At 38.7% G+C, this 24202-nt stretch overlaps 1 protein-coding gene across 5 annotated transcripts in view; it reads right to left on the reverse strand.

The window, feature by feature from the left end:
- KIF1B (kinesin family member 1B) overlaps nt 1-24202 on the reverse strand; it is a 151347-nt gene that overhangs the window by 72990 nt on the left and 54155 nt on the right. For 4 of the 5 annotated variants that reach the window (XM_055306773.1, XM_055306775.1, XM_055306774.1 and 1 more), the window contains exons 8-15: nt 21339-21416; nt 20620-20685; nt 15928-16003; nt 14906-14984; nt 13594-13736; nt 9469-9602; nt 2041-2120; nt 568-643 (exon numbers count right to left, since the gene is read on the reverse strand). In XM_055306773.1, the coding sequence (XP_055162748.1) occupies nt 568-643; nt 2041-2120; nt 9469-9602; nt 13594-13736; nt 14906-14984; nt 15928-16003; nt 20620-20685; nt 21339-21416 (732 nt within the window). Of the gene's footprint in view, nt 1-567; nt 644-2040; nt 2121-9468; nt 9681-12609; nt 12652-13593; nt 13737-14905; nt 14985-15927; nt 16004-20619; nt 20686-21338; nt 21417-24202 lie in introns of all 5 variants that reach the window. The other variant, XM_055306777.1, reaches the window with a different exon arrangement.

Raw genomic sequence — 24202 nt, forward strand, 5'->3', positions numbered from 1 at the left:
ATTGCTTCCAAAGAATTATACATCAGGCCTGCTGGCATCTGTGGGAAAATCTACATAGAAAGAGTAGCCAAACTGAAGCAAGGTATGCTAGGTGAGAGGCTGGGAATTTAAGAGAAACAACACTACACGTGAGTAAATATACTGAATCATGACTGAAAGTTAGATTTACTGCCTTGGGTTTTATTTTGTAAACAGCAAACATGATGATAGGCATTTTAGAAATAGGCTGCCCTTGTACTATATGATGAAATCAGAAATGTCATGGGCAGCCCCGGTGGCTCAGGGGTTTGGCGCTGCCTTTGACCCGGGGTATGATCCTGGAGACCCGGGATCGAGTCCCGTGTCGGGCTCCCTGCATGGAGCCGGCTTCTCCCTCTGCCTGTGTCTTTGCCTGTCTCTCTCTTTCTGTATCTCTCATGAATAAATAAATAAAATCTTAAAAAAATAGAAAAGAAATGTCTGAAATTAAAAAGGAGGGGCCAACCCTGAAAGACCAGAAGTGCCTCAGTGACCAAGACAAACAGGAAATACTTCTGTTGGGTTGAGTTTCACAACACAGTTTCCTACCTTCTTAGGTGAGAAAACTCCCAGGGTTCCTCCGTCTTCCCGAATGGCCACTCCCATCTCAGCCAACAAGGCCTCTCTAGAAAAAAATAACAAGCACATTAGAATACCAATACCAAAATGTCACTTAAATCAGTCTCATATGAACTGGTAAGTAAAGCATGCAGAGCAAAAAACTATTGTCCATCTTAGTAATACAAGTGTGAAAAATCTGTCCCATCATTCATGAAAATTTAAGAGAAAGAGAACATTCAAAATAAATTCTGTTCCCATGTTAGGTAAAGTTGTATTCATCCAAATAACAACTTTGTCTCATCAGACTTTGGAGGCAGACAGTAACTCATAAATAATATGCCTATTAACGTAAAAAAAGGAAGAGAGGGATATCCCTTAAGGCCAGACATCTAACTCAAAGAACCATTTCTTCAAAATCTAAGAAAGCAATCAGAAAGTAATTTTGATATATGAAGATTGTCCATAATGTGATGATTTTCTCAAATGTGACCCTCCCATGCACACCATCATACTGATTCAACAATTCTAAATTAAAATCCCAATAAAGAACATTCTAGTTGTTTGGTATATCCACTGCATCAATACATCAGCACTCCCTTCTACCTCACCTTCCATGAAGGGGGAAGACAAGTCTGACCTTTTTTAAATGTATATTCATCCCAATAGGAAAAGTATTATTTCAGGTTATGTTCACTGTCAGGGTAGAGAACTGAGAGGTTAAAGTAAAAAAGGGATTTTAAAACTCTGCAACTAGGGGGGTGGGGGTGAGTGGGTGATGGGCACTGAGGGGGACACTTGACGGGATGAGCACTGGGTGTTATTCTATATGTTGGTAAACTGAACACCAATAAGAAATTAATTTATTAAAAAAAATAAAACTCTGCAACTAAAACTATTTCACCTCTTATGTAAAAGGTTCTATAAAACAGAACTCATAGACAATCATTAGAGAGCTTTATTATTTGGGCCTTTATCAAAGGTGGTTGTTTTGCAAAGTAAAACTCTATCCCAGGGTGCCTGAGTGGCTCAGCTGGTTAAGCGTCTAACTCTTGATGGTCTTGGGATCATGGTATCGAGCCCTGAGTTGGGCTCCATGCTGGGTGCAGAGATTGCTTGGGATTCTCACTCTCCCTCTGCCCCTTTCCCATTTGAAGAAAGTTAAAAAAAGAAAAACACCCCACAAAAAACCCTCAATTCCTCAATATCTTCCATTTTACCTGAACTATGAGCGCCATGCAGTATGGTAATGAGCACAAGACTCCCAAGAGAACGTCTGACTATATAAGCTCTGCTGGGGGAAGGCCCAGAACAGGCTGAGTTCTGTTCTATTCTGTGGTTGGTTTGCAGGGGGGTGGGGGGACGGGACTTCATTTTTACTTTCAGCTCAATTTCTTCTTTTATAAAAAGGAATCCCAGTTCCCCTGAGAATGTGCAGACACCTCAAGAGCTTAACTTGCTGACCTCTCCATTCTGATGGCTTCTGTTTTACGCAGCTTCTCTTCCCAGGTCTCATTCAGCTCAGCAATGATCTTCTCCGATTCCTAAGGGAGGAAGTCCACAGTTAAAGTGGAGAGGAGCCTTATGATGTATGTGCTACGTCCAGGAAAGAAAGCAAGAAGCACACGATGCCCTTTGTGGGTATGAGGCAGAATCTAATACAATAAGATCTTTTTTCCTTTCTTAATATTATGTGCAATAAGATCATGAAGACTAGGGCTAACATTAAATCAGTCATATATATAGAAATTTTCCTAAGCCCTAGCAAAAATACCCTAAAAATGAGTATGTCCATGTGCATAGAAGAAGAGTAATATTAACATCCCACAAAGCGAGACACTATTTCTGACAGCCACTTCCACAAGAGAACAATTTATTGCTTTTGTCTCACCATAATTTCACCATAAAACACCGATGGGGCTCAGAACACGTTCACCTAGAAACAGCATCTTGGCATATTGACCATTTTAAGCTGAAGTAATTTGAGAAATGTTATCTGCAGGAAGGACCCTGATCTCCTCAAACAGGTTTTACGGTCCTCATGAAAGGTGCCTTCTTACACCTGAAGGGAAGGAACATCCTCATCTCCAAAGATGGAGGACCACCAGGAGGAATGTGAACAAATAGGCCCTGATAAGTCTCCCACAGGTCCTATCATAATTTTCTACAACTCGTCCCTCTTTATCAAACCTAGCAAAAACATGCTCAGGTTTAATATTTCTTTGGGGGAACCCTGGGTGGCACAGCGGTTTAGCGCCTGCCTTTGGCCCAGGGTGCAATCCTGGAGACCCGGGATCGAATCCCACGTTGGGCTCCGGTGCATGGAGCCTGCTTCTCCCTCTATGTCTCTGCCTCTCTCTCTCTCTGATGACTATCATAAATAAATAAAAATTTAAAAAAATATATTTCTTTGGGCTTTTCCTTATGAAGGCTCCCATGTCACATAAAACTCATAATAAATAAATTTGTGTGTTTTTCTCTTATTAATCTGCCTTTTGTTTGTAGAAGCCACAGAGAAGAACCTGAAGGGTAAATGAATGATATTTTAACTCCTCTACAACACAATACCCTTCTGAACACAACCCAGTACCTGATATAGAAAGGGTTAGTATTAACCTCAGCCAAAGCCATATAGCCACTGAAGTGACAGCTTCCTAGTCTCCTGCTGAGTGTTTATGAATGCCAGAAATATAAGAACTAAAACCTGTTTCCTGCTCTCAAGGAGTTTACTGTATACTAGGGAGAGAGAAGTAATGATGATTCCTTCATTCAGTAATTATATATCACTACGTTATATGTTGAGCCCTGTTTCAGGCAACTAGGGATGTGGCAGGGAACAAAAGCCCTGATTTCGTGAGACTTACATTCTAGTAAAGAGACTGAAATAATCAATTTTAATCAATAATTCAAATATATAGTACATTAGATAGCAGTAGGTGCCTTGGGAAAAAAGCAAGAAAAGGAAAAGAGTACATGAGGGAGCATCTGGGAATAGGGCTGTTAGAACAGGGCTCACTGAGGAGGTTCTGTGCAAGTAGAGAAAAGAGCAGGAGCTACCACACAAAGAAAGAGCTAAGAAAAGCCTGGCACTTTCCAGGAATCACAGTGTGACCACAGCAGCATGCTTGCAGACTGTGAATGGGTAGAGCAGAAGAAAACAACAGAAGAGTGTGCCACATGCTAGAACTGACGTATACACAAGTTGCTGGAGAATGGGTGAGCACAAAAATAATGCTTAGACTTATGAATGAAGGACAAGTAGGAATCAATTCAGTGAAAAAATGGAAAGAGGAGGAAGACCTGAAAGGAGGATGAGCAAAGCTCTTCTGCAAAAAGCAGAAGATGATCTAGTCATGGAGCCAAAATTAGAAAGTCAAATGATGATGCCAAGGAGCATAACAGTGATGAGATGACAGTTCTGATGACGGCAGCGCTAGTGATTCAGGATGAAAACCCTGCACAGTTTACAAAATAACTCACTGTTTGATTCATTTAATAGGCTATTGTAAGAAGCCTCTGGGATCTGAAAACATAATTATCTACATAGAAAGAAACAGCGAGCATATAATACAATCAACCCTAAGGTGTCTGTGATTTGATTTTCTGGAACGAGGCATGGGAGCATGTTAAATTCCAGGCAGCAGCTGCAAAAGCAAAGGAATACAGGAATCAGGAGAAACAAACAGCAGAGCATCATGATGATCATGACAATGGTGAAGAACAACCAGCTAAGCAGGGCAGAGAGCAAAACTGACGATCGAGTTGGAAAAGTCAGACACAGCATGGGCATCAGTAGGGTCCACATAAAGGGGCCATTGAAAATCAAGTGCTCGTTGTGAAGAGAGCCAGTCACAAAGTGGGAGATGCTAGAACAAGTCTGCAGAGGGACTGTGAATGGTGGAGAGGAAGAGACAAACCACCTAAATTGGCTGTCATTAACCCTCTGGACACTCACAGAGAATGAAAGACTAAAACAGCTACCTGAACAGCATCTCTACAGCATCTCTACAACAGCTTCCAAGAGGACTGACTCAACATGCAGTGCACGTGCCCCTCCCAAGCTAAGAGAGGAACCAATGGGCTACACTAGAGGGCCAGCAACCAAAAACACCCATACAATTTAAGGAAGGACAGAGACAGCCAGGAAAGCAACTGAACCAGGAACCAAGTGGTCAGTAAGCACCACAGAAGTTATTCAAACAACTCTTAACAGAGTAGCATTAAATACTTTTGCATAGGATCATGAAAGGGCAAATACAAGATGAACTGGTACCATATCCATATTGTATAGGATAGTAAGGCTTATTAAAGATTGCTGGAGAGAAACCTTTACAATCTCAAAATGGTAACTTTGAAAACAAATGACTAGGGACAACAGGCTGCCTAAACCAGAGCATCTAGACTAGTGCTTATTATGCAGAGTGTGGCCCACAAACCACTGACGTAATGGAATACAAACCGACCCATGAGGAACTTAAATATCTTCTTTTTCCTGGTTGACTATTTTCAGGAAAAGACCATGTCTGATAAGAGATCTATATGGCTGTATGAAAGTTATTCTATTTTGGGGCAACTGTAAATTCACCCCAAGGTAGCAAAATCACTGTCTAGGGATCCTGTTGTCATTCTGATGCCAACTCTAATGTGAACTCTCTAATTTTACTTTCCACTTGGAGGGTAAATCAGGACATGATCTCTTTGTAAAAGAGATTTAATGAATTAGCTGAATTTGGTACTACTTTTTGCAACAGCTTCATGTTGCAATTTTTATATTGTCTAAAAAGCTATTTCTTAAAACTCTGAAGGTTAAAGAAAATGATATTGAACAAAACTTCAGTGCTAGAAAAAGCCATTTATTACAGAACCATTCTAGAGATAAAGAAAATGGGAACCAGAGACACTAAGAGACTAACCTGAGGCCACACTACTTCCTGAGCCACTAGAGCAGAGTTTCTTGACTCTTGATGTTCTTTCTTCAATTAAGGCAGAAATTAATAGGCTTTAAAGAAAATATTCTACAGAGATGCCTGGGTGGCTCAGCAGCTGAGCATCTGCCTTCAATACAGGGCATGATCCTGGAGTCCCGAGATCGAGTTCCACATCGGGCTCCCTGCATGGAGCCTGCTTCTCCCTCTGCCTGTGTCTCTGCCTCTCTCTGTATCTCTCATAAATAAATAAATAAAATCTTAAAAAAAAAAGAAAAAGAAAAAGGAAGAAAATATTCTACAAAACCGCTCACCACCAATTAAGAAAGAGCCAAGGATATTATTTCTTTAAGTCTGAATAGCACACTTAGCATAAATAAAACTGAGATGTTGACTGACAAGAGATGGCTTTTGGTCTCTGAGTTGTCTACTTACTCTGCAGGCAGGCCTGGTACACTGGTACCCAGTGCTGTCTATAACATACTCTAGAAACCCAATTTAAGATTAAATTGAGGGATCCCTGGGTGGCGCAGCGGTTTGGCGCCTGCCTTTGGCCCAGGGCACGATCCTGGAGACTCGGGATCGAATCCCACGTCGGGCTCCCGGTGCATGGAGCCTGCTTCTCCCTCTGCCTGTGTCTCTGCGCCTCTCTCTCTCTCTCACTGTGACTATCATAAATAAATAAAAAATTAAAAAAAAAAAAAGAGTTCTTCTTCCCCGCAGGTAGTACATACAAAAAAGTCCCCCCTCCCCCCAAAAAACTACTAACCTGAGGAAAAAAAGTTCCTGAGCTCACTAGTTTTTTTTTTTTTAAGATTCATTTATTTATTCATGAGAGACACAGAGAGAGAGGCAGAGACATAGGCAGAGGGAGAAGCAGGCTCCATAGGGAGCCCGATGAAGAACTCAATCTCAGATCCCAGGATCACGATCTGGGCTGAAGGCAGGCACCCAACCACTGAGCCATCCAGGTATCCCCATCAGGAACTTTTTAAAGCTCCAAGACATATTGGACTCAGGCACCACTCGACTCACATTATGAACGTCTACCTATCTATGTAGCACTCACTAATAATCATGTTCACACAGTTAACCACAATTTAATTTCTTTGTCATGATTCAGTTTCAGGTGGCAGAGAAATCCACAGAACAAGCTAGAAATACTTCCATGAAAAAAAAAATCACAGTTTAAACTGTGATATATAAAAGGTTAAATAAATGCTTACTACATGGAACATTCCTTGAAGCCATCAGATAGCCAAGGTTTTACTGTACTGAACATAGCATGCTCCACAAGTGCCTTCCAAGAGTGGGGCCCTCGGGTTGCCTAGCACAGCATCTGCCCTTGCGTGCTTCTGTAGTGGATACTTATGGATATTTATAGTCCAAGCCTACCCGATGGCACTCAGTACTGACTCTGATGCCAGACTAATAAACAAGCACCAGAGTTACCACATAGTAGCTATAGTTACGTATTTAAATTCTTACTGAGTAAGAATCCAAATCAAGGATACACACATTCCAATTCAGTTTGAATTGTGATTAAAAACTGAAAGTAATTACATTACATTCTCTTTTGCCAGAGAGGCTTGTGGAGGGGTCGAGATCTTTATGATGGGGTAACATGGGTCTCTTCCTCAAGGCAAGAAGCTATTCAAAAAACTAAGCAGTAGTAACACATTCTGCAAAAGTATTTTGCCAACTAATCGTATTTCTGAAATAAAAAATAAAGAGAAGCAAAGGGAAATAAAAGGTTAGGAAAGTAAATTAACCTCTTCTATTCCTGTTTTCCATTATAGTATTTTTCTCCTGCAGTATCTTGTCTTAGGAATGCAGCTCCTACACACTCAACAATGAAATAGTCTAAAAACGAGGAATTCTCAAGCACTTCTGTGGTATAACCACAGCTTGCCCCTGCGCATGCAAGATGCTATCTACCCAGGTCTGCTGGACGGAATTCTCACTGTTCACAAAACTGAAGCAGAACGAAGGCGCATATGCCTCAGTGGACTGCTGTGCTGCATTAAAAACTCAAGATGCATTGCAAAATCATCAAGAAGCAATTATCTAAAGCTAGGGAAAATGGAAGATTTCGCTTATGTTGACTTAAGAGAAAATTAAAACAGAGAAATTCATTTTGTGACAAAAGTAATAGTTTTGTTTGTTTTGGTTTGGGTGGGAAGTTGGAAGTTGGGGGAGGGTTCCCTGAATAATAGCAGTGTTATTCCCCAGAAACTATTTGCAAGGCGCTGGATGACCTAATTCTTAAAGGGTCTGGTTAATGTCTTGACTCCTAACTTCCAACACTATTTTCAGTTGGTCCCACTTGGCAATTAGGAAATTTTTTTTCTTTTACGTCAAGATCTGAGTTAACGGAAATTATAATCTTATTTGTACACTAAGGCTTTAATAGGCAATATAGTAAGATTCAAAATCCCCCCCAAATAAAGAACATTTTATATTAAATAGGAGATTTCACTTCCTTCCCAGAGAACCCCTGCATTTCCCCCACTGATCCAAACAGAACCCTGCACAGCAACTTTGTCACCAATGCCCATAGTGAAAAAACAGACACAAAAAGCTAGCCTGCATGGGCTTCACTAACGCCTTTATTACAATTTCAAAGGCAATTTTACAATAGCAGAAATTACCCTTCCATTTGCAACAATTAATGAAAAGATTTCTCACCCTTCTCCCTTCGCTAGGTATTTCAGAACTTTACCCACTTCCTACAAACATGTTCTGAAGGAAGAAACAAGAACATTACTGTTGTTTCTGAAATACCTCACTTTAAAAGTGAGTAAAAAAATGCTGAGGGAAAATGTAGGCTAAGAAGCAGAGTCCCATGCTTCATACAAAATCTTTCTTGGTCTCACCTGAAAACCAAAGCGAAAGCATTTGCCATCTTTAATTATCAAGTGTCATTCCCTTTTAGTGGTGAAAAGGCTCCCCAAACCTTTTCCATCATTCATTTGTCAAAGTATGCCATTGTTCTCAACAGTCCCCAAGCAAGCAGCAGCAGCTGTGGAGAATACTGAGCGCCACATAAAGAGGCCTGCTGGGTGCAAGCACAACTGCAATTCCCAGCTTCTGAAAAAACCTTTCTCTGCCCTCCTTGTTTTTCCTGCCCTGGCACTTAGAAACACACAGGCCCAAAAGTGTGGATCAAATAAATGATCACCCTGGATGTAGTTAGCAGGGAAAGAAAAAGCATTTGTGATACTGTCGCAGTGATCTGATGGATGGCAAGGTCTGTTCTCACTACAGTCACTGAGGGGAAGGGAGAAACCAGGAGTGAGGAGTCAGCAGGTACTGCTCTGCTCACTTTCATATTCATGAAGAGAGACAAGAAAGAACTCAACAAAACCAACCACAGACCGTGAAAGCAAAACTCCGTACCATGGCAGGTGGACCTGCACACATAGGCTGCAAGCGCATAGCACATGATCCCCTGTGCACCAGCATGGGAGGAGTCAGCCCTTTCATGGCAGCAACTTTCTGTGAGCTTCCACAAGTTATCATTTCACATGTCTCTGCATAAACCTAGTATAGCTACTCACCTGTTCAAACTTTCTCTCAGCTGTCTATTTATTCTACTAACACAAACATGGCTCTATACAGAATTCCATCTTCAAATGAAACCAAGTACTTCTAACAAGTTTCCAACTAAACAATTTCCCTGTGACTTATAAACTACCTCAGAATTAAAGGACACATCTATTTATCAGTTATTTTCATGGCCAACCTATCACCTGCCCATACATCTCTCTAGCCTCTGCCTGGCCATGTCAAATTCAAGCATTCTGGTAAAAAGAAATTATTTTATAAAGCAGCAAATTCCATTTTCAGGACACCTCTAATAGAAAGTTCTTTCATATCCTGAACAGAAATTTCAGCGATTTTTAAGTCCAACTCTGCTTTGTGAGCTACTTAAAACACCTTTCATTCAGTTTGAATTATTACTTACCTTTAGACGTTCAATGGCTTCCTCTCCTCCGGGTGTAGACATGATCCTCTCCTGAATACTGGTCACAGATGTTAAGCCCACCTGACTATTCAGTGAGCAGGAAGATGGAGATGAAGTAAGGGACCCCATGGATGCTGTGGAAAAATTGCCAGGGCGTTGATTCTCAGAGGCTAGCAAGTACCTATGCTTATTGTTCTGAAAATCTTTCAGATCTGGGAGACAGAAAGAAGGGAAGGCAGAAAAGGTGGAAGAGAGGGAAAGGAGCAGAGGGAGAAAAAAGACAGGAAGGAACACCAGCGTAAGAAAGGATAGCATTAAAGCGCCAAGACAAAGACACGTTATAATACAAAGACAAGTTATAATTGTTCTAGATGGCAGTTCTAAAACATGTCTGTTCTTAATACTGGTATCCTAGAGGTTAACAACCACTTCTGAAACTAAAAAATTTAGAAACTAAAAAATCCCAGGGTGGGTTAACATTGTATATGGAAGGGCGTAACCAGAGCCTCAAAGGATAATGCTCAGGCAGTCTCCTATAAACAAGACATGCTACATTCCTTTTATTCCTTCTACAGCTCCAAATCTACAACATTTTAGATTTACACTACTCTTAAATTCCAGTAGTTTGTAATGGTACAGGAAAAAAGATGATCATTTATTTATCAGTAATATCAACCTAGCCCAATATTTCATGGCATTCAGTAAAAATTCCCAAGAAGATATTACAGGTCAAACAAAAATCTGTAGTGTCCTTTTGTATAGCAACATTCTAACATGCTAAAAAGGATCTTTAAAATATGCCTTTTTTTAAAAAAAAGGAGAGGTCAATGTAGAAATCACAAGAATGTTAAGTTCTGGTTAAGAACTCAAGGCCAATTACCTAAACAGGGAGAACAATTAGCAAATTAATGAAGCTGTTACAGTTTACATTAATCTGTTAGAGTAAGCAAAAATCAAGGCTATTTGCTAATTATTGCAAAGTAAGGCTCTTACTCTAACAGTACTACCATGAGTCACTAGTAAGCCAAGTTCCTATGAAATGCAAGTTTCAAGGATATATTTTCACTTACTAAGGTCTTTAGTAGAACTGTAAGTTTTGTTTTTAAATTTAGTTTTGATAAAAAGAGCCACAAACACAAAATTCATTAATTTGCTGTTTGTACTTTCCTTCATTAGTCATCCTTGTCAAACACCAGAGAAAAAACATAGGTATTGATGGATTTCTAGTTTTTAAATTAGCTCATGTTTAAAATTTGAAAAAACTACAATACTTAAAATTCACACCAAAACTAAGTTTTCCTTAAATGATACAAGTCAATACAAAGAGTCAGAAAACATTATTATTTGTCCTCTTTGGGTCTACTCATCTCTACTTAATCAAAGCCAGTTCTTGAAACCCCTTGAAACCAGTGGTTGATTCAAGACAGTTTGAAAACCACCATCTGCAAATATAGAACATAGGAAAACAAGCAAGTTTTAAAAGTGGGATAGGAACTGGAGTAAAAAAAAAAAAGACCAGCCATCAGGTGATGGCAGCAAGGAAGGAAAGAATACGATGGGTGGAGTTTAGAAGATCCAATGGACACATGCAAGCCCTAAAAGAAATTAAAGTAGATCAAAATGGAAATTCAGAAGTAGTCAGGGCTGCTTTCCTGCATGGAGACAAAATTAAAACTTAGTCATGCATAGCATTTTGGGAGATGCCACAACTGCTCAAAAGAGGCAACAAGCTGATAGCAGCACCACCTGGAGCACAAAAGCAAGAACAAGATGGTGTCTTTCTCACATTGGTATCAGTCAGCTTTGGAAATCTCAGACAGAGCTGTTCCAGTCCAAGAGTCACTCTGTATTGGAGTGTTATTGTGTCTTCAAGGCCCAGCCTCATCACAGTGGCCAGGGCTACATTTGCTTTCTCCTATGCATTTCCTCCCTGTCAAGCCCTATTATGTGCCTCATTAACTGAAAAAGCAAATCAATTAAAATCTAAAACAACCAAAAAGTCAAGATTCTTCATTTCTTATTTTTTTAATTAATTAATTTATTTATTCATGAGCGATAGAGAGAGGGGGAGAGACACAGGCAGAGGGAGAAGCAGGCTCCATGCAGGGAGCCTGACATGGGACTCGATCCTGGGTCTCCAGGATCACACCCTGGGAAGCAGGCGGCACTAAACCGCTGCGCCACCGTGGCTGCCCATATTCTTCATTTCTTCTAAGATAAAAATCCCCTCATGAATTATCTTACAAGGGTAAGAAATCATGTCCTCACCAACTTAATGATACCTATGGAGAGAACAAACTAGTGTGATCCTTCATAAAATGCCCTCTTATACACTCAAGTTTTTAAAATTTAATTTCTAATTCCAGAAAAGGAGGGAAAGAAAAGGTTTTCCTAACCACCATGTAAACTGAGGCCCAAGATATAGAGGAAACTAACTAAGCATCAGCATAAGCTAATCCAACACTCACAGAGATAGTCATGGGCAGTTTAGCCAACAGGAAGTGATTGTTTTTAATTATATGCACAGCAAGGCTCAGAATTACGTAACTAATTTAAAAGGATTTTTCTATTAAATAATCGGACCCTGAAGGATTTCAAGGGGCCAGAAAGGTAATGATTTTTAAAAGCTGGGGCTCTGAGTTATACTATCCAATCTACACAGAAACCATGAGATCTCAGGAGCAAATTAACCACCCGATGCAAGCAGTGTCCTCATTGGTAAAATGGGCATAATGGAACTTTTTCCAGAATCAGTGACAGGATTAAATGAGAGAATACATTCATTCTCTAGAATAGAGCCCAGCACATTATAAACACTCAGGAAATGTGAGGTGCTGTCATTGCTATCATCAATCATCCTCTATGACTTTGGATTCAGTTTAATCACATAAGTGGAAAAACTGAAGAGGAGAAGCAGCAAGAGATTACGCCTCTTGACTACTTAAGTCACGAACTGAAATACAGTAGTGTTTGCTAAATGGAGAAGGGCAAAAACAGGATCATTTCTGAATCTACAGTATGCTCTGTCTGGGATTTCCCTGTTAGGATTGCTGGCATGCAAAGCTCATTTTAAGGCTGATCCAGCAGAGGCAGATTAGCAAATTAAGAGTACTGGAAATAACCAATACATGAAATACACACATTTGCCTCCGCTTCCAGAGTAATCATCGATCAATGGATCAACTGAAGGTAAGCAGGAGGGAAAATACAAGAAGGGTCAAAGTTCAGGTTCAGCAGTGACACAGAGAGGGAACAGAGCAGCATTTGGCATTTGTGAAGATGAAAAAAATTAATACTAAGAATATATTATCATTTTGCACACTCTATTCACTTAAACTCAGGTACTAATCAGTAAGAAGAACTAAACTAGAAGACACTTTGAAAATCTTATTAGAATTCCAAACTATTAATTTTTCACTCAAAAAATAAAAAAATATTTTGTCAAATAAACCCATATATGCTATTCTACCTGAAACGTCCAGTTAACTCAACTTCTAATTAGGCATTATGAAGGCAGATCGCTGAGGTTAAAAAAAGACTAATTTTAAAACAATGCTGCAAAATAATTCTCTCTGGAAGTCTAATTCTTCAGCTTGACAGGAAATGGATATTTTTCCCTTCATGTGTTCAGAGGGAACTGGGTGAGGAGTATTCTTCAATCATTTTGCAGAAAGGGAAAGATATCACTCAAAGTTTATCTTCTCTGAAAGGAGACTGGAACAGTGGGTTTGTTACATGTATATTACTGCTACTACATTAATCCAGAGAAGCCCCTAATACAAAAAAAAAAATTTAAGTAACATTTTTATGAAGTGATTAATATTTCAGTAAGAGTAAGTTCAACATTCCAAATAAACTTCACTGATAATCTAAAATGAAAATCTATTAAAAATGCAAGCAGTAAATATTTACATTTTAAAAACTAATTCCATGAGTTCACCTGGATAGCCTACTACATACTACATAAAGAAAGATTCTGAGATTATTTTCATTGGATTTTTTTAAGTTAAAAAAAAAAAAAAGCCTTTTTCTACCATCTAACTTCACCAAATTCTTTGAATCTAAGTTTAAATCTAGGAACCCTGAAGAGGAAAAGAGTAGCATGTTGATCCTTAATTCACTTACTATCAATAATATCTCCCAGCCCCTGAGCACGAAGAAGGTCCTTTAGCCGAGTCACCTCCTCCTTTAATTCACGAACCAGTTTGGCATTGGGGTCCTCGTTGATAACAGCGTTGCACTTAATTTGTTTTGCACGATCTGCATATCTATATCCAAAAAGAACATTCATTTTTGCCATTCCTCAGATACTCTACTTCTCATAAGTAACATACCATTATTTCTATCTCTAAATTTACACATTTTATGAGTCCTTTTTTTTTTTTTTTTATGATAGTCACACAGAGAGAGAGAGAGGCAGAGACACAGGCAGAGGGAGAAGCAGGCTCCATGCACCGGGAGCCCGAAGTGGGATTCGATCCCAGGTCTCCAGGACCGCGCCCTGGGCCAAAGGCAGGCGCCAAACCGCTGCGCCACCCAGGGATCCCTATGAGTCTTAATAATAACATAAGCACAGAAAGTTTTATAGTATCTCATCAAGATGAAGAAAAAAACTCAGAAGAAATTTAGTGATTTAACCAAAATCATAAAAATACCAGAAAAATAGGACTCACAATGCATTTGTCAGAGTGCATAGGGTTCTTTCCATCAATGGGAAAAGAGTAGAAAGTTCCAGATTAAAGTAATAAAAACTATTCATATATAGAAATGCAGTTGACCCTTGAACAACACAAGTTAGAACTGCATGGGTCTACTTATATCAGATTTTTTTCGATAAATACATTCCAGTACATTTCTTATAATTTTCTTAATAACATGTTCTTTCCTATCACTCACTTTATTCTAAGAATACAGTATGGCATTATATACATATATACATGTATACTGTATATTACATACATAATACACACAATGGGGAGTCAAGTTTATAGATGCAGATTTTTGACTGTGCAGAGGGCTGGCACTCCTAACCACTGGACTGTTCAAGGGCCAACTATATTCGATATTCTGTTAGTCAACGTTCCATAAACTTTTTAACACTACGTGTATTGTTATTTGCATTACTTATTAAGATATGAGCATCTCTATAATGACAAACCCTACAAGGCAACACTTCTTTTTATAGCAATGAAAATTTTAAGAAATTGAAATTGAGATTGAAAACCATAAACAGGTAAATTCTATTATAATAAAAATCCCCCCAACACAATAAATAAAAATAAAAATCTCCCCAACCCATGTTTTTCCTGTTATGAGAGGGATGGGATCATTACTTACATAAAAAATTATCCATATAACATAAGAAAATCCCTATGGCATAACAAAATAACTTGTGGTTGCACAGTGTGTATTCAGTTATCGAGATCAATTGGAGTACCTCAGAGTGCTCAAAGTTTCATCATAGTTGATATCTGCCGGGCTCAGAGCAGCAACCATTGCAGTCCGAGAATTGCCACCTAAGATGATGAATCATGGTTACTGTAAATCATACTCATTTTAGAAAGAATTTTATTAAATGTGTCATATTAGACAATACCATCTCAAATCCTAAAATTTATTTATTTTTATTTTTATTTTTTTTATTTATGATAGTCACACAGAGAGAGAGAGAGAGAGAGAGAGAGAGAGAGAGAGAGAGAGGCAGAGACACAGGCAGAGGGATAAGCAGGCTCCATGCACCGGGAGCCCGACGTGGGACCCGATCCCGGATCACCGGATCGCGCCCTGGGCCAAAGGCAGGCGCCAAAATACTGCGCCACCCAGGGATCCCCTCAAATCCTAAAATTTAATTAAGAGTCAACAAATGTATTGAATGCTCCTATGCGGGGCACTGTTATACTCTTAATCTTGGTGCTCAGACCTACTATGATCGGTTTCCCTCTCCTCGTTTAAGATCTCAGCCACTCCACCCAAGTACTCTTAGGTAGGGAGTGAAAGTCACAGTGATGTGAACAGCCCAACAGGCTCTTCTCAGCCTCTTCCTTCTGTCAGCGACAGTTGACATAGCTGATCACTCCCTTCTCATCAGGAAGGAGAGAAAGAGGCTAACAAAACAGAGAACAAAGAGCAAAGACCTGAAGATCCAAAACCATCAGCAGAAAGGTAACATGAAGTTTCCAAAGAGATTTGAAGGAGCAATGGTTTGAAGCAGGTATGGTTAGGAAGACAACCACACCACAGTCCACATTCCAAGGTCAACAAGATAGGAGAGAAAACCCTGATTAAAAAGCTAGCAAATCCAACCAGTTTAAATCATGAGTAAAAATTTCAGAAAGGAGACAGCAGTCAAATTAGTGACATGGATATGTGGAGATTATTCTTCTCCAAAACAAACACACAAGACAATTAACCACAGTAAACAGCTTTAAAAAGATAACTACACACCAGTGATCAACATACCTAGATTTTCTCGAAGGAGCCACGTAAGTACAGAATCCCTGTAAGGAATAAAATCAGTCTTCTTCTTCTTCTTACTCTATGAAACAGAAAGAAATGGTTTTAGCATGGTTAGGGAGGAAAAATTCACATGAAAGGCAAACCAGTCTAAAGTTTGTAAGTAAACTACAGTAGAACCCCATCAACTGTTGAAATTAGCACTCATGGCTTCAATTCTTCATAATATCCAGAGTTCATGTAATAAAGTAATTTTTCCTTTTTATATTTTATTTTGAAAAATTTGCAACATACACAACAGTTTAGAGAGTAGCATAAGCTATCATATATCCAACATGCAACTCCAACCATTATCAATATTTTGCCATTCAGGTTTCTATTACCCCTCAATCACTTTACACTTTTTCTTCCTAAACCATTTTAGAATAAATTGCAGACACCATGCCCTTTTATCTCTAAATACTCCAGCAGATAAGGACATTCTCTTACATGGTCACAGTTCAATGACTTAATTCAGGAAATTTAATATCATACTATTATCTAATATCCTGTCTACATCTTATCTTTTATAGCTGGTAGTGTTCTAAAGCAAATCCAACATTTCACCTAAAAATAAATATTCCAGATACATATCTCCAACAGAGAAAGATTTCCTTTTTCTTTTAAATATAACCATAGGGGATCCCTGGGTGGCACAGTGGTTTGGCGCCTGCCTTTGGCCCAGGGCACGATCCTGGAGACCCGGGATCGAATCCCATATCGGGCTCCCGGTGCATGGAGCCTGCTTCTCCCTCTGCCTGTGTCTCTGCCTCTCTCTCTCTGTGTGACTATCATAAATAAATAAATTAAAAAAAATTAAACATAACCATAAACCATTATCACACATAACAAAATAATAATAATTTATTAATATCATCTCATTTCTAAGCCTCAAACAATGATTTTTTTATTGTTGTAGAGGGGCAAGTATGAATACTGGGCATTCCAGGTTAGATGTGTAGGAGCAAGTCATTTAGTTAACAAATTTACTTGGCCCACCATCAAATCATTAAGTGGACTGTTGCATCTCTAACAACTCTTATGAAAGTAATATACATTTGATTTCTCTGGAAGGAAATTATACTCCAAATAATTCCAACCAACAGAGTTAGGACTCACAGTGAAAAGATCCAAGACAGTGATGTGATTTGCTAATCGGAGACCTGTAAAGCCTGCAAGATGAATTGTCTGTATATATGTGTCAAGTATTTACCTATACTGCTATGATCCTTCTCATTATCATGGGATAGAGTAAAAGGCACCAATGCAAAGCCAGTGCTAAAATGGAGGAAATTATATCCTTTGAAAGTAAAAATTAACAAAAACTCTTTGAAGATAACAGCTACTGCAATATGTCCTGGCTGATGACCAGGTCATGATAATTTAAGAAGCTACTAAGGGAGGGAATCCCTGGGTGGCGCAGCAGTTTGGTGCCTGCCTTTGGCCCCCAGGGCACGATCCTGGAGACCCGGGATCGAATCCCACATCGGGCTCCCAGTGTATGGAGCCTGCTTCTCCCTCCGCCTGTGTCTCTGCCTCTCTCTCTCTCTGTGACTATCATAAATTAAAAAAAAAAAAAAAAAAAAAAAAAAAGAAGCTACTAAGCGGAAGCCAGGGTTCACTGATAAAAACATCTCCGCCCATTCCTGGTATAATGTGAGGTTAAACTAGTGATGATCTAGTTCTTGTAAAAGTATGCGTATTCAGAAAAGGAGTGCTAAATAGCTGACCTCTGGTCTGTTGAGGAGGAAAAGAAACTGGCAAGTAGCACTTTAATTCCATCTCTTATCCATTTTTTTTTAAAGATTTTATTTATTCATGAGAGACCCACAAAGAGAAAGGCAGAGACCTAGGCAGAGGGAGAAGCAGGGTCCATGCAGGGAGCCCGACGCGGGACTCGATCCCGGGTCTCCAGGATCAGGCCCTGGGCTGAAGGCGGCTCTAAACCGCTGCGCCACCCGGGCTGCCCCCATCTCTTATCCAAAATGTCCCATCCAATTCATCCCATTCCACCCACAGACACACTTTCCACCAATGAGAGTCATTTCGCATAACAGGATCTATTTCTAAATGACACAGAACTCTAGGGAGAATTAACTTTCTCAGTCATTCACAGACTAGCAGGACTGTCAGTCCACAACAAAATTCTTGAGGCCTGAGACCTCAGTTCTTCCTTCTCTAGCTCCTCACCACACCTGAACACTCCACTTGGCCTGTGGTTTACTGAAAATGCTGCAAGATCTAAGGTATGTCAGTTACGAGGACTGCAAATAGTACCATAAAAATAAGCTATGTCTCTTTGCCAAAAAATGTTCTATTTTCATTTTGGTCAATTAGACTAATTTAAGAAGGAGCAGCTAAATAAAGAAGCATAAATAGAACTTCCAACTTTTCCATTTGAAAGTATCTCAGAATTTTAGCCACTTCGTTTGCATTTGCTCTCTTACACAAATTAATCTCAACTGTTCTCACAAGGGCCTCGGTAATTACAGAAAAAGGTTTACTTACATCACTAGCCTCTCTAAAAAGAAGTACTACCAAGTATGGATGGTAATAATCCTGTTTCTCTCCCCAGTAGAAATAACAGTATGTTTTAATTCACCAAATATTATGCTTATTATGTAAAAACTAAAATTTGTCTTTGTTCTGTTATATAGTTAACAGCATAGATGCAAAGTACTAAACAAGGTTTTCCAAAACTAATTCTAAAAAAAGTCATTTGCAAATTATTGTGGCACAGAGCAATATGGGAAATATGTAGATAAATATTTTATAAACTTTTCCTTCGGTTGATAAAGAATATTAAAAATGAGCAAATGGACATGAAGTTAGAAAAACCACATTTTAACAGCTTTCATGGTTCTGGGACTTAGATTAGATTTCTGAAGAATATCTACATATACATAATATCAAATAACAGATAGACTTTTTATTGAAGGCAGCTTTTTCCAATAAGCTGAATGAAACCGAAAAAAAGTATTACTTTTTATTAAGTAATTTTTATACAAAGTAGAGAATAAACCTATATATTAAAAGTATGACTATAAAGTATTTCATTGCAGATATTGTCTTTATCTCCAATGTTATTCATGTGATTCAGAACAAACTGTTGAGGGCTCTATTATTGATGAAAAATAGTACTAAGAAATTTTAAGAGTATTTAAATAGAAATAAAAGGAAAAGTCTAGGGATCCCTGGGTGGCGCAGCGGTTTGGCGCCTGCCTTTGGCCCGGGGCGCGATCCTGGAGACCCGGGATCGAATCCCACATCAGGCTCCCAGTGCATGGAGCCTGCTTCTCCCTCTGCCTGTGTCTCTGCCTCTCTCTCTCTCTCCCTGTGTGACTATCATAAATAAGTAAAAATTAAAAAAAAAAAAAAAAAAAGGAAAAGTCTACTGTTTTGGGATTAAAAGGATGCAAAGACCCTGTGTTCTAGATACAGTTAAACTTGATTCTACAGCCTTCACTTTGTGTATAACCAGAGTAGAAAAAAATTTTTTTAACAATTCAAAAATCCATGACTTTTCACAAGAAGATTATACAAAAAAGGTTTAAGAAAAATATCCTAATAATTTCAAGAAGGCAGCTATGTTTTAAAATGGTACCTGGAAGAAATCTTTTTATTGCCCTTTCAAGAGGTTTATAAGTGACTTCTTCAAGTGACAGACCTACAGATCACTAAGAGAAACATCATTACGATAACACTATATAGAAGATTCCTCAATTTCTCTCTTGTTCCTTTATTCTAAATTCCTCTCCAAAGCACATCATGTTCCCTAAATTAGGTTTCGTGGGCAGTCTCATGATTCATGGTCACTCTAAACAGCAATTCTAAATTCCAGAGCCAGAAAACAAGTAACAAAAGTTATTTTTCAAGGTTCCATTCCTACTTATGCTTCCTTACATCCTGCTGAGAATTTAAAATCACCACAATTGATTCTATACCTAGTTCATTTCTATCAAACACCACCGTACCTTGCTGGTGCAGTTATCCTACAGATGAAGCATTTAAGAGAAAGAAAGAATGAGAACACAGGATAAGCCTTCACACAAAAAGTACTTTAAGGTAATAAAGTGAGAATGACTTTTCAGAAATAAGCAAGGAAGCATTTGATTCTTTTCAGGGATTCAAATGATGCACTAAGTAAGAGTACGCAGTGACTAAATACTTCCTTAGCCTTAAACCTACAAAAATGAAGCCCTCAATTCAAAACTGTTTCAGATTTAGTGTCCACTGTTAAAAAATAGGAAAGAATAACACAATTTTATAAAATATATTATTGGCCCCCAAATCAACAGCATTCACCAAAGGCAAATGTTCCTCCTTAGAAAAGATTGTATAGGAAAAGAAACCCTTGGTTTTGCTGAGAGATATGAAGCAAGGCTCAAAAAAGTAATCAAACCCTAGGTCTCTCTGTAAAGAGCTAGTTTTCAGTCTAGACTTTACAGATCTACGTTTACTTTCACTCTCCTTAATCTCTTTTACATTCAGTAGAAAGTCAAAGTGTGTTACACCTAGTATCTTATCTGAAAAGCTCTAAAAGGAGAAAAGCAAGATTGCACAAAAGGACCAAAGAAGGTCAGTCTTCCCAAACACATAAAATATCAAGCATATTTGAACAGACAAGTTTTCCCATGCAACCCAGTATATAATACTTACCACCTCTGCCAAGGCTGAAATGACTTTGCCCAGAGTTGTAAGAGACTTATTAATATTTGCTCCTTCCTGAAATCAATACCAAACGTGAAAGAATGATTTGAAGAATTTCTCCTATTGCCACATCATCTATAATGATTAGGATATAATTAAGCCTTGTGCCAGCACTGTTTGCTTACTTATGACAAGTTCTAAAAACCTCTTGATCCTCACGGTCTCCCCAACCACTTATTGCTATGCCAGGACCACACACCTCAGTCCTGAGTTGCCCCAAAATGACTTGCCTCACAATGACTTGCCCCAAAAGCTGATGGATGCAGCCTTCTTCTCCCAACTCACCAGTATGCACTTTCTGTCCCGGTTTCCTAAGCATCTCTCTGGAGAGGCCCGTGTCTGTTTTCACAGTCAGCTTTTGTGTGTCCCTATCCCATTAGTGACACTTTCATCTAGCTTGTTCCTTAAAACACAATCCAGCTCTCACCTTGACCATCAAATCCTCCTTACCTATTATTTTATGCTACTTATCTTTCAGTGAAGTTATATCAGGTGTCAGCAAAATGTTTCTGTAACGGTTTTGCAGTCCATCAACAAATAGAGGTAGCTGTGTCCCAGTAAAATTTTATTTACAGCAACAGGTGGTCAAATTTGACCCTGGCCATAGTTTGCTGACCTACGTTATAGAACATTTATTGACTAGGTCAACTGTTTGGTAAAATAAATACCTTTAATCGAGTCCCTTTGGCACCAGTTGAATCAGCTCGTTCACTTCCTGCTAGATCCACCAAGCTAATTTTACTAACCTGTTCAAGAACAAAAACATTGGGGCAACTCAGAAATAGCAAGGCAGAACCAGAAAACATTAAGAGGCAGGAAATTAAAATTAGGCATGAAGAAGACTACAAATATTAGGGCTCTTACATATGGTCTAAAGAGACAAAGAGCACACACAAAAGTTAGGAGCAATTATCTTTGTTCAAAAGAAGTAATTTTAGGATACACATGACATATTTTACAACCGTATGTCATAAAAATATATAAACATATTAACTCATATGAAGCCTCCAGCAACTGGAACTCTTACACACTGCTGGTGGGAATGTAAAATGATATAATCACTCTGGGCAGTCTGAGTGGCTCAGCAGTTCAGTGCCTGCCTTCAGCCCAGGGTGTGATCCTAGAGACCTGGGATCAAGTCCCACATTGGGGTCCTTGCATGGCACTGGCTTCTCCCTCTGCCTGTATCTCTCTGTCTCTCTGTCTCTCTGTGTTTCTCATGAATAAATAAATAAAATCTTTAAAAATACATATATAATCACTCTGGAAGACAGTTTAGTAGAGCTGTATACCTGCAGAGCTAAACATATACCAACATAAGACTCAACCATTCTACTCCCAGGTATGTACCAAGAGAAACAAAAGCAAATATCTGGGCAGCCCGGGTGGCTCAGTGGTTTAGTGCCGCCTTCAGCCCTGGAGATCCGGGATCCAGTCCCACGTCAGGCTTCCTGCATGGAGCCTGATTCTCCCTCTGCCTGTCTTTGCCTCTCTCTTTCTCTCTCCCCTCTCTGTGTATTCTCATGAATAAATAAATAACATCTTAAAAAAAAAAAACAAAAGCAAATATCTACATAAAGACTTGTACACAAATGTTCATGGCATCTCCATTCACATGATCATTAACTGGAAACAATTTAAATGCCCATCAACAGGTGAGTTAATGACTGTGATTATATATATATATATATGTATATATATACACACACACATATATATACATATATATATATAACGGAATACTAATCAGCAATGAAAACAAGTGAACTACTGATTCACACAACACAGATGAATTTCAAGATTATGCTAAATGAAAGAAGCAAGGCAAGAAAACAGTACATACCATATAATTCCATTCATATAAAATTCTGGAAAATGTAAACTAATCTATAGTGACAAAAAGCACATCAGAATTGCCTACATAGGAAGGGAGAAGAAATGTGTGGGAAATATCAGAAAGGGAGACAGAACATAAAGACTCCTAACTCTGGGAAACGAACTAGGGGTGGTGGAAGGGGAGGAGGGCGGGGGGTGGGGGTGAATGGGTGACGGGCACTGAGGGGGACACTTGACGGGATGAGCACTGGGTGTTATTCTGTATGTTGGTAAATTGAACACCAATAAAAATTAATTTATTAAAAAAAAATAGAAAAATACATAGCCAAAAAAAAAAAGAATTGCCTACATAGCAAGGTAGAAGATATGCTACAGACAGATTATAAAGCAGCATGAGGCAACTCTTTCAGAGTAATAGAGGTGGTTATGACTTGGGCCATGATATTGATTTTACAGGTGCATACACAGTAATCCAATTTTATACTTGAAATATGTGTGGTCTATTGTACTAACAATACCTCAAAACGGTTGTTAAAAAAAAAAAAAAAAAGCTTCAGGAAAGTTAGACAAAACTAACCAAAGTGGATTACCAAAGAAGCTATGGTTATAGAATTAACATCATTATCTTTGTAGATGTGACATCATGGAAGAATGGAAAAAATGCTTTCACACAAGATGTACTAAATAGCATTAATATTGTAAATAAGCAGTGTCAAGTTATTTTATCACTTATATGAAGAGTATTTTTTTTTTTAAATAATTTTCAGGGCAGCCCGGGTGGATTAGCACCGCCTTCAGCCCAGGGCATGATCCTGGGGGGAGCTGGGATCGAGTCCCACATGGGGCTCCCTGAATGGAGCCTGCTTCTTCCTCTGCCTGTGTCTCTGCCTGTCTTTGTGTCTCTCATGAGTGAATAAATAAAATCTTTTAAAAAATAATAATAAAATAATAAAATAATAAATAAATAGATAAATAGATAGATAAAATAATTTTCAGCTAGGGAGGCAAACTCTAAGAAACTCAACTACAGGAAACAAACTGAGGGTTGCTGGAAGGGGGATGGGGTACCTGGGTAGGTTCAAACCCTACCTTTGAACCTAATAATACTAACTAAACTGAATTTAAATAAAAAATTAAAAAAATAATTTTCAGCTAAAAACGAGTCACTAAGTAAATGATCCTAGTTTTTAATGATGTCAGTATCACAAAGTACTCAGTTTATAAGGCAAAGGTATTTTATCATTGCCAGTATCATAAATCTAACTTCAAGTTTAAAAATCTGGGTGGCTCAATGGCTGAGCATCTGCCTTCAGCTCAGAAGGGGTCCTGGGATCGAATTCTGCATTAGGCTCCCTGCAGGGAGCCTGCTTCTCCCTCTGCCTATGTCTCTGCTTCTGTCTCTCATGAATAAAAAAATAAATAATCTTTTTTTTTTAATAAATAATCTTAAAAACCAAAAAAAATTAGCTGCATGCTACTTAGGTACGTAGGCAGAGAGAAGAGTTCAACATAAATTTATTACTAACAATAATAATACTAAAATTCAGATTTGTTGAGTGGTTATTCTTTTTTTTTTTTTTTAAGATTTTATTTATTTATTCATGAGAGACACACAGAGAGAGAGGCAGAGACACAGGCAGAGGGAGAAGCAGGCTCCATGCAGGCAGCCCGACATGGGACTCGATCCCAGGTCTCC

The sequence above is a fragment of the Nyctereutes procyonoides genome, unplaced genomic scaffold, assembly GCF_905146905.1.
Source record: "Nyctereutes procyonoides isolate TBG_1078 unplaced genomic scaffold, NYPRO_anot_genome, whole genome shotgun sequence".
Taxonomy (NCBI): Eukaryota; Metazoa; Chordata; class Mammalia; order Carnivora; family Canidae; genus Nyctereutes; species Nyctereutes procyonoides.